General features: G+C 41.6%; 1 protein-coding gene across 1 annotated transcript in view; it reads right to left on the bottom strand.

Annotated features, from left to right (window-relative positions):
* Positions 1-562: 562 nt before the first annotated feature.
* The window catches only part of LOC134601518 (uncharacterized), a 37,552-nt gene continuing 26,177 nt past the window's right edge, over positions 563-11,937 (bottom strand). The window contains exons 6-9 of the mRNA XM_063446026.1: positions 2,400-2,427; positions 1,449-1,510; positions 1,307-1,353; positions 563-999 (exon numbers count right to left, since the gene is read on the bottom strand). Coding sequence (XP_063302096.1) covers positions 868-999; positions 1,307-1,353; positions 1,449-1,510; positions 2,400-2,427 — 269 coding nt within the window. The 3' untranslated portion in view covers positions 563-867. The remainder of the gene's footprint in view (positions 1,000-1,306; positions 1,354-1,448; positions 1,511-2,399; positions 2,428-11,937) is intronic.

Here is an 11,937-nt window from a genome sequence, read left to right as displayed (position 1 = left end):
AATTACCATCTGCTGTTGAATGTCCATTATCCTGTAACATCATTTGTTGTTTTATTATGTATTCGTAACTAAGAATAAACCTGAAGAAACGTAAGTCAGATTGCGTATTAGTACTTTTCAATAATATAGGCATATATTATTGTGGCGAGCATTTGGCCCAAGACTATATATACAAAAGACGTATATATATATATATATACATCAATCAACTGAAGACAAGAAGAAATTAAGAAGATTTAACTGTGACGATTCCAAACCAGTTTTTACAAAATGTAAATCTATTTAGTTTGGAAAAACGGCGCCTGAGAGGGGATATGATAACATTTTACAAATATATTCAGGGCCAGTACAAATCTTTATCTGGAAATCTATTTATAAACAGGGCTATACACAGGACACGAGGTCACACATTTAGGCTGGAAGAAAGGAGATTGCATCTAAGGCAAAGAAAAGTTTTTTTTTACAGTATGAGCAATAAGGATATAGAATTCTCTGCCTGAAGAGGTGGTTTTGTCAGAGTCCATACAGATGTTTAAACTGCAATTGGATAAATACTTGCAAAAACATAACATCCAGGGATATACTTTCTAATTAGTGGGGTAATAGCTGCTTGATCCATGGAGACATCTGACTGCTATTTTGGGGTCAAGAAGGAATTTTTTCCTAGTTTGTTGCAAAATTGGAAACGCTTCAGACTAGGCTTTTTTGCCTTCTTTTGGATCAACAGCAAAAACATTTGTGAGGAAGGCTGAACTTGATGGATGCAAGTCTCTTTTCAGCTATGTAACTATGTAACTATGTAACTATGTAACTATAACATTTGAGGTGAGTAATTTCCTTGTGCCATTTTTTTTAAATGAATCTGTTTCATTTGTTGGTTCTGACGGTGGCGTACACGACTTGAGGTTCCTGGTTAGGAAGATTCTCAGAATTGTTAGTTTCATTTCCCTTGTTGAAAGAGTTTTTGTTCAGTTGAGCGTATACAACTCCTCCTGCCTCCTGCAAGCAGAATTATAGAGAAAGGACATGTTTAAGGGGGAGGTGTGAACCACAAAGAGACAGAAGGAAGAAAAAGAGATAGATAAAAAGACCAAAAATGTTGAGAAGAAGAAAAAGAGAGAAGAAAGACTTTAGAAAGAGAGGAAATATAAGAATACATGACAGGGTAGATAAATAAGACAAATGTGGTGAGAGACAGAGAGTGAAAGTGAAGGTAATAAAAGTAAGAGAGTTTAACAACATTATAACAATATAATAAATGTCTTCCAGTTCTCTCCCCAACAGGGAATCCCCATGGATCTCTTACCGCTGGTTCTGTCCTTTTATCTGGGATTGTCTCATATGTCGCATTATCTTTAAGGAAGGAAAGAAGAGTCATCAATTTGTCTCACAAAATATTCATCATTAACAAAAAAAAAATCTAAAACGCGTTGTTCTCATGTGTATACCGTTTAAGGTGCTTGTCTGTTTATTTGGAGAACTGTCAACTGATTGGTGGTTCGTATTGTCCCTGTGGATAATAATTGTTGTAGGGTCAGACGTATCTGTATAACTGCAATAGATTTGTGTATTCTAGACAGGAGCAGAGTGAGAGATAGCTGTGTATATTATATAAAGACGAGCAGAGTGAGAGATAGCTGTGTATATTATATAAAGACGAGCAGAGTGAGAGATGGCTGTGTATATTATATAGAGACGAGCAGAGTGAGAGATAGCTGTGTATATTATATAAAGATGAGCAGAGTGAGAGATGGCTGTGTATATTATATAGAGATGAGCAGAGTGAGAGATAGCTGTGTATATTATTATATAGAGAGGATCAGAGTGAGAGATAGCTGTGTATATTATATAAAGATGAGCAGAGTGAGAGATAGCTGTGTATATTATATAGAGGAGCAGAGTGAGAGATAGCTGTGTATATTATAAAGAGAGGAGCAGAGTGAGAGATAGCTGGGTATATTATATAGAGAAGGGCAGAGTGAGAGATAGCTGTGTATATTATATAAAGAGGAGCAGAGTGAGAGATGGCTGTGTATATTATATAGAGAGGAGCAGAGTGAGAGATAGCTGTGTATATTATATAGAGAGGAGCAGAGCGAGAGATAGCTGTGTATATTATAGAGAGAGGAGCAGAGTGAGAGATAGCTGTGTATATTATATAGAGAGGAGCATAGTGAGAGATAGCTGTGTATATTATATAGAGAGAAACAGAGCGAGAGATAGCTGTGTATATTATATAGAGAGGAGCAGAGTGAGAGATAGCTGTGTATATTATATAGAGAGGAGCAGAGTGAGAGATAGCTGTGTATATTATATAGAGAGGAGCAGAGTGAGAGATAGCTGTGTATATTATATAGAGAGATATCTAAGAGCAAAATTCAAAAGGATTTGCCACTCACATTGATTTAGTTGTTTTACAAATAATACCTATAAATAAAAAAGAGAATCATATTAGCTACTACGTAATTCTCTGATTGTCACATTTTCTGTGCAGTGACGAGATGAGACCTTTAGACATACTTAACAGGGAATATGCCATTAGAAGTAACTGTGCCCACAAAGCTCTACCATATCTACCTTTTATGGTAAACCTGATTCAGTAATTATATGTATCTTAGTGAGGAACCAACAGTATAGACTCAATCATTAAAAATCCCCTATAATCATTGGTTAGTTCAGTGGCTTCATATAATATATTTTCATATAAAGCATGTCCACAAGGTTTTCAGCACAATCCCATCCTGTTCAGGCACAGCCTCCTTTCCCCATGCACTCTTCCAGGTGTAAAGTGCAGAGCTTATAACAGTGATTGACAGGGAGGTAAGATAGACCAAAAATACATTTATACATTGTACTGGCAGAATTGCTAGCAATATATACATTACATCAAAATGTACACATCACCTGTCATTCAAATGTCAGCATGAATGTCAAATCTAATAACCGAGTGTCAGGAGGAGCAGGAGAACCATCCTGCAGTTTATTTTCCTGTTCCTTATTGCTGTTTGGTGATGAAATATGAAGCATTGGCATTTAGTTAAATTTTTTCTGCCTTCCGGAAACTGACCTAGTTTGCCATCGTCGTCCACACTTTCATGTTGCTGCCGCCAAAGTCTTTTACTGATGGCTAACTACTGGTTGCATTAACTGAGATACTAAGGGTTAAAGGGACACTATAGTCACCTGAACCACTTTAGCTTAATGAAGCAGTTTTGGTGTATAGAACATGCCCCTGCAGCCTCACTGCTCAATCCTCTGCCATTTAGGAGTTAAAACCCTTTGTTTATGAACCCTAGTCACACCTCCCTGCATGTGACTTGCACAGCCTTCCATAAACACTTCCTGTAAAGAGAGCCCTGTTTAGGCTTTCTTTATTGCAAGTTCTGTTTATTTAAGATTTAATTAAGATTTTCTTATCCCCTGTATGTGATTAAAGTTCAATTTAGAGATTGAGATACAATTATTTAAGATAAATTACATCTGTTTGAAAGTGAAACCAGTTTTTTTTTTCATGCGGGCTCTGTCAATCATAGCCAGGGGAGGTGTGGCTAGGGCTGCATAAACAGAAACAAAGTGATTTAACTCCTAAATTACAGTGAATTGAGCAGTGAGATTGCAGGGGAATGATCTATACACTAAAACTGCTTTATTTAGCCAAAGTAATTTAGGCGACTATAGTGTTCCTATAGTAGTGCTGAAAGGTACAGGGGTTCTGACAGATAATAGAATATGATAGATGGCAAAAAACTTGCAAGAAAATAACAAGTAAAATAAAATCTATAAATAATTTAAACAAAATGTTTCAAAGAACCAAAGAGAATTCTGAGTTTGACGGGGTACATTGGGTTATACTGTACCAGCATATATGTAAATGTAGATAACCATATTCTCACGGATTGCACAAAACATATGTTTCCTCTTTATTTCACATGCTAGCTATTCGTACTGTGTTGCAAAAAAGATGCCCATGATATCACAATGACTGTGGGTTTTCATTTGCAAACTGTGGAAGTGGTTAATGCTCGTGGAAAAAAAGAGAACAGACAATATGTTGTGTCAAAGTAATATCGCCAGATCCCTATCCCTATTTTAAAAAAAAACCAACAAGAAAGATTTACAAGCAGTGCTCCTACAACAATCAAACACACATGATCAATATATAGATGGGGTAAAAGATTAATCACATGTAATTAACTGGACCCAAATGATCACAGTATATTTGGTACAAAGAAAATAAGAAAACATATATCATATATTTATACGTTTTATATCTAGAAAGATATGCTATAGTCTATTGTTATATGTTTACAGACCCCTTTAATGACACCTACATTCAATATACATAATCTCCTGTGCAAGCCCTCCCATTCTTACCTCACCCAGACTTTCTGTGGCTGTCCAATCACAGACTTCCCAATGCAGCTCAATGAGACGTCTTTACAAAACAGGAGAAGAGAACAACATCTGTCCACACGTGTATGCATACATACACAAATATATAAGCAACAGTAGAAAATAATAAACTTTATTAAGTGAAAAACACAAACTGAACTATGTACAAAGGGGGAAGGGGAAGGGGGGGAGACGGAGATATGCGATGCGAAAGCACCTGGGTAAGTAAAATATAGTTTCCTAAAACAAGGAGAACGCTCACTGCAGGGTACTACAGTGGTAGCCGGGACAGCTGAAAAAAAGTTTCAGACCACTAAAAAAGGCTCCTCGGTACAATATATTCTTGTCGAGAGAGAGAAAATTAATGGTGTGAATCTAAGTGGAGCAAGCACTTCAATGATAGTGCCTGGCTTGAGATATCATCTGGAATCTCCTCGGTACAGTTGCCGAGTGAGACAAATGTAATAGTATGTATCTGAGCGGGGCGAGCACCTTAATAAAGTGTGCCTGTAGTTACAGGAGATCGCTAGCTACAAGGTCCTACAGTGGTAACACAAGATCACTGAAAGAAGTATCAAAACACCATGGCTACAGATAACATCTAAGTACTACTCGGAACAATATACTTCTTGCCGAGAGAAAGAAACAAAATGGTGTGTATCTGAGCTGAGCGGATAACTCAGTGATTTTGCCTGTAGTTACAGAGGATACAGTGAATTCAAATGCCACAGTAGGTTAGGTAGGATTTATTCGTTAACCCTCTACTTCATGGGCAAAAGAAAACCGTAATATTCAATAGGAATACAGTGGGGCTGGATTCTTATGTACACCAGAGGCTGTTAAACAATTACTGCAATGGTAACGGGAATCCCTCTACAGGGGTACGTGTGTCCATTTGTAGAGTTACACGAAAAAATCCACATGCAGGATTAGCCGTCTTATGGACCCGTGACCCTCCAGTAGGCAGAATTGAATTTAAACTAAAGTCTCACCTATGGCTGTTCAGTGACAGGCAATATAGTAGGAAACCGTGATCCCTACTAATAGTGTAGGGCACCGTAGAATGTACCCTCCTAGTACACAAGTGGGGCTCTGCGATAGGAGCCTTAAATAATTTCGGTTTAATAGTCAGAGGTCCTAGTTGACCAGCTAGTCTTGCAGAGCCAGGTAGCAAAAGAAAGGAATGGTGCCTTCATGGGTACCAGGTATAGTAAAGACAAGTAGAAGGAGGATAGGAGTAGGGTGTATCCTAAGCCTATTAGTGGGATACCCCGTAGGTTGCCTGAACTAGAGGTTTAGATAATTCCCATTGGGTCCTCTGCAGTAGCCTGTAACGTGCCTTGGTCGGTGACGAGGTTCTGTGAGTAAGTAATAGCGTGTGAGGGGTCGGGTAATTAGTTTGCCCGATCGTGGTGTCTCAAGTAAGTGTTTAGACAACACAAGCCCAACTTTTTGGTGCAGTGGGGTGGGTGATAATCACACCCGAAGTGGATGTCAGTCGGTAAGGTTGGATAGAATCTCCCAATGTCTTGCCCAACGCGCGTTTCGCCTGTGTATACCAGGCTCGTCAGGGGAAAAGACTTCCCGGGTTGATAAATTTTAAATAGCCTGCAAAGAGCCCTGATTGGTTCCGGGGAATCTAAGGGGGACAAGTCAGGTTACGGTGGCCAGAAAGGCTCACACTGGTGTGTTAAGGCGTTGCCCGAACTTGGGATAAGTAATTAGCGCCTTGTTGTGATATACAGGATGAGATTCTCACTCCACAGGTAGAGAAGTGAAATAAGCGGGTGCTGAAGTGTCACCCAGCTAAGTTGCCCATGATAGGGGAGATGGTAATAGTTGAGAAATTATGTTGGTAGAAGTAGACAAGAAGACAAAAATAGAACGTAGCATGAAGATGACTAGAAATCATCCACGAAAATGCCAAGTGTCGTGAACTCAGGACAAGGAGTGATCCATGTCATTATGAGGGCAGAGAGAGGAAAAAGACATGCTGCTAGTATGGTGAATACAAAAACAAATATACATAGGAAAAATTGGCATAATCCCACTCATAAAAAATAATAACTAATAAAAAATAGGGTAGACTAAATATAGCCAAATATCGGTTCATAACATACAAGACAGTTAGTCCTATGGGACAAGTACGGCCAATGAGGTGGTCAATAAAGCCCATCCATACGAATGACAGTTGGGCTTGTAAAATTAAAGTATGCAGATCACCAGTCTGTGGGGCTCAACACATGGGGGTAACTCGTAGTGGAGCGTGGGCAATTGTTCAGGTTGGGATAGTATTTTAGTGAATAAATGGAGTATAATTGAACTCCTCATTCAGACCAACTGTCATTCGTATGGATGGGCTTTATTGACCACCTCATTGGCCGTACTTGTCCCATAGGACTAACTGTCTTGTATGTTATGAACCGATATTTGGCTATATTTAGTCTACCCTATTTTTTATTAATTATTATTTTTTATGAGTGGGATTATGCCAATTTTTCCTATGTATATTTGTTTTTGTATTCACCATACTAGCAGCATGTCTTTTTCCTCTCCCTGCCCTCATAATGACATGGACACTTGGCATTTTCGTGGAGGATTTCTAGTCATCTTCATGCTACGTTCTATTTTTGTCTTCTTGTCTACTTCTACCAACATAATTTCTCAACTATTACCATCTCCCCTATCATGGGCAACTTAGCTGGGTGACACTTCAGCACCCGCTTATTTCACTTCTCTACCTGTGGAGTGAGAATCTCATCCTGTATATCACAACAAGGCGCTAATTACTTATCCCAAGTTCGGGCAACGCCTTAACACACCAGTGTGAGCCTTTCTGGCCTCCGTAACCTGACTCCTCCCCCTTAGATTCCCCGGAACCAATCCGGGCTCTTTGCGGGCTATTTAAAATTTATCAACCCGGGAAGTCTTTTCCCCTGACGAGCATGGTATACACAGGCGAAACGCGCGTCGGGCAATACATTGGGAGATTCTATCCAACCTTACCGACTGACATCCACTTCGGGTGTGATTATCACCCGCCCCACTGCACCAAAAAGTTGGGCTTGTGTTGTCTAAACACTTACTTTAGACACCACGATCGGGCAAACTAATTACCCGACCCCTCACACGCTATTACTTACTCACAGAACCTCGTCACCGACCAAGGCACGTTACAGGCTACTGCAGAGGACCCAATGGGAATTATCTAAACCTCTAGTTCAGGCAACCTACGGGGTATCCCACTAATAGGCTTAGGATACACCCTACTCCTATCCTCCTTCTACTTGTCTTTACTATACCTGGTACCCATGAAGGCACCATTCCTTTCTTTTGCTACCTGGCTCTGCAAGACTAGCTGGTCAACTAGGACATCTCACTATTAAACCGAAATTATTTAAGGCTCCTATCGCAGAGCCCCACTTGTGTACTAGGAGGGTACATTCTACGGTGCCCTACACTATTAGTAGGGATCCCAGTTTCCTACTATATTGCCTGTCACTGAACAGCCATAGGTGAGACTTTAGTTTAAATTCAATTCTGCATACTGGAGGGTCACGGGTCCATAAGACGGCTAATCCTGCATGTGGATTTTTTCGTGTAACTCTACGAATGGACACACGTACCCAGGGCCGGATTAAGAGCACACTGGGCCTGGTGCTGACAATTATGATGGGCCTAATTACGGAATCTTATCGACCAAAAACACTAAAACAGTCATACCTCCCAAGCGTCATGTATCTGATAGAGATGGTGCTGGAGGGAAACTCGTAGGATGCAGCTATAAGAAAACACATACTCTATTCTAATCTCTCTCTTTTTGCTTTCATCTTTCAAGTAAATCCATAACCCCTAACAGCAGTGTCCAGTGAAGCAGTCAATGGGCGGGGTAAAAGGTGGGCCACTGGTGCGAATCACGTGACCAGACCTGCCAAAAGGGGAGAACATGCCCAAAAAGGGGGCACGTCTGACCAAAGAATTTGAAGGACAGCCTGGCATGAATGCATGTCAGGCTGCCCGCCAATCCTGCAGGCTGTCGAACTAAGGGCATACTATACAGGCAGCACCCTAAGCTTGACATAAATGCGTCTAATGTTGCGCTCACTCCATGCTTTCTAAGGACTGTCCCCTAGCACTCACATGTCCACTTTTCTCATTATTGTGTTATTAGCAGGCAGAAGTCCCTGGTATATAGTCTGAGACAGAGTAAAGGTGTATGTAGTGAGTGTAGAAGAAAGACATGCCACAGTGTTAGAGAGATTAACGTCTGCAGTACCTAAACCAATTTTATTGTCAGCCAGTATTGTCAGTTTTGTTCCCATACATCCCTCTTAAGCTTTCAAACTTAAAGGAACACTATAGTCACCATAACAAGTACAGCTTATTGTATTTGTTCTGGTAAATAGAATCATTCCATTCAGGCCTTTTGCAGTAAACACTGTATTTTCAGAGAAAATAACTCCACTGGCCACTCCTTAGATGGCTGCTAAAGGTGCTTCCTGGGGCAGTACTGCCTAGTGTGCAGCACTGCCATTCAGTGTCTCCACCCTCTGCATACAGACACTGCACTTTCCTCATACAGATGCATTGATTCAATTTATCTTTATGAGGAGATGCTGATTGGAATTGTGCTGGCTCTGCCCCTGATCTGCCTAGTTGACAGTCTCAGCCAATCCTATCGGGAAGTATTGTAATTTGCTCAGACCACCACTTCTGATGATGTCAGCAGACAGTCAGTTCAGAGGCAGAGCCAGCAGCTGCAGACTTAAATACAAGTTATATTTTACTATACTTAGGGAGGCAAGAAGGGACCAACGTGGTGGTTTTAACATAATAGGGTCAGAAATACATGATTGTGTTCCTGACCCTATAGTGCTCCTTTAAGCAAGAGTATGTGAAGAGTAGTTAGGGTTGCCACCTTTCTTGGAAAAAAATACCAGTCTTAATCATTTGTTTAATCACAAGGAGTGACATCAGAGAAAATTCTGTAAAATCACCAACAAACTACTCACAGTTTGATTCTGCTGTATAGATGGATTGCTCCCAGTGTCTCAGTCTCGCAAGTCACCCAGTGTCTCAGTGTCCCTATGTATAACAGTGTCAGTGTCCCCATGTCGCCCAGTCCCCTAGTGTCTCAGTGTCCCCATTTCTCCCAGTGTCCCAATGTCTCAGTGTGTCCCCATGTCACTAGGATACTGGGGACACTGAGAGACATGGGGACACTGAGAGACCCGGGGACACAGAGACATGGGGACACTGAAACATTTAGGGACACTAAGATACTAGGGACACAGAGACATGGGAACACAGACACTGGGAGACTAGGGGACATTGGGAGACTAGGGGACACTGGGAGACATGGGGACACTGGGACATATAGGGACACTGGGAGACATGGGGACACTAGGCACATTGAGACAGTAGGAACACAGACACTGGGAGACATGGGGACACTGAAACATTTAGGGACACTAAGACACTAGGGACAAAGTGACATAGGGACACTGGGAGACTATGGGACACTGGGAGACTAGGGGGACACTGGCTGGGAGACAGACACTTGGGGACACTGGGAGACATGGGGACAGTTGTGGACATAGACATGGGGACACTGAGACATAAAGGGACACTGGGACACATGGGGACACTAGGCACACTGAGAGACATGGGACACTGGATGGGAGACATGGGGACACTGGGAGAAATGGGGACATAGTGTCTCCGTGTCCCAATGTGTCAGTGTCTCCCAATGTCCCTATGCATCCCCATGTGTCCCCTAGTGTCTCAGAGTCCCCATGTTTCCAGTGTCCCCAAGTGTCTCAGTGTTTCCAGGTCTCCCAGTGTCTGTGTCCCCATGTGTCCTAGTGTCAGTGTCCCCTACTGTCTGTGTCCCCATTTGTCCCCTAGTGTCAGTGTCCCCTAGTGTCTGTGTCCCCATTTGTCCCCTAGTGTCTGTGTCCCTTAGTGTCTCAGTGTCCATATATGTCCCCTAGTGTCTGTGTCCCATAGTGTCTCAGTGTCCCCATGTGTTCCTGCTGCCTTTCCCCCCATCCCTCACTTACCTGAGCTGTAGAGCTGCTGTCTGGACTCTGCTGTGTTGCTGCTCCCTCACAGATCAGTAAGTAGTAGAGAGAGGCAGGGATATGCTGTAACTTCCTATTCCTGCCTCTCTCCACACACAGTGACCCCTACTGGCCGGTGCTGGTATTGCAGAGTAATCTCCATTTATTCTGAGAAAAATACCTGCATTTGTATTGCAGGTATTACTGCAATACTGGCAGGGCCAGGCAGCCTCAAATACCAGTCAGGTGGCAAACCAGTAAAATACCAGTCAGGTGGAGGTGGCAAACCTAAGAGTAGTGTGTGTAAAAAAAAAAAAAAAAAAAAAAGAATTTTTTTTTTTTTTAAATGGGCCTATTCCATGGGCCTGGGCCTGGAGCTGCAGCTCCATCAGCCCCTATGTTAATCCGGCCCTGCACGTACCCCTGTAGAGGGATTCCCGTTACCATTGCAGTAATTGTTTAACAGCCTCTGGTGTACATAAGAATCCAGCCCCACTGTATTCCTATTGAATATTACGGTTTTCTTTTGCCCATGAAGTAGAGGGTTAACGAATAAATCCTACCTAACCTACTGTGGCATTTGAATTCACTGTATCCTCTGTAACTACAGGCAAAATCACTGAGTTATCCGCTCAGCTCAGATACACACCATTTTGTTTCTTTCTCTCGGCAAGAAGTATATTGTTCCGAGTAGTACTTAGATGTTATCTGTAGCCATGGCGTTTTGATACTTCTTTCAGTGATCTTGTGTTACCACTGTAGGACCTTGTAGCTAGCGATCTCCTGTAACTACAGGCACACTTTATTAAGGTGCTCGCCCCGCTCAGATACATACTATTACATTTGTCTCACTCGGCAAGATATATACTGTACCGAGGAGATTCCAGATGATATCTCAAGCCAGGCACTATCATTGAAGTGCTCGCTCCGCTTAGATTCACACCATTAATTTTCTCTCTCTCGACAAGAATATATTGTACCGAGGAGCCTTTTTTAGTGGTCTGAAACCTTTTTTCAGCGGTCCCGGCTACCACTGTAGTACCCTGCAGCGAGCGTTCTCCTTGTTTTAGGAAACTATATTTTACTTACCCAGGTGCTTTCGCATCGCATATCTCCCTCTCCCCCCCTTCCCCTTCCCCCTTTGTACATAGTTCAGTTTGTGTTTTTCACTTAATAAAGTTTATTATTTTCTACTGTTGCTTATTATTGATAATTTTGTATGTATGCATACACGTGTGGACAGATTTTGTTCTCTTCTCCTTTCTTCATTATCTAGCTTTAACCCCTGTTCTGTCCCCCAGGACCCGTTTTTCTCTGGCCATTCTCTCTTATACTTGTCTTTACAAAACAGGTGCTCTGGAAATAACAAGACCTATTGTCTGCTTGAAAACCAGGGGATGGAACAAGGCTAATTTATCAAAGTGCTATTTCTATTTAAATTTACACTTTTTGTAGAATGATAAAAGAGGACACATTTTTTACA

Source organism: Pelobates fuscus, chromosome 3 (genome assembly GCF_036172605.1).
Source record: "Pelobates fuscus isolate aPelFus1 chromosome 3, aPelFus1.pri, whole genome shotgun sequence".
In the NCBI taxonomy this organism is placed as follows: Eukaryota; Metazoa; Chordata; class Amphibia; order Anura; family Pelobatidae; genus Pelobates; species Pelobates fuscus.
This window is presented reverse-complemented; position numbering and strand designations above follow the sequence as displayed.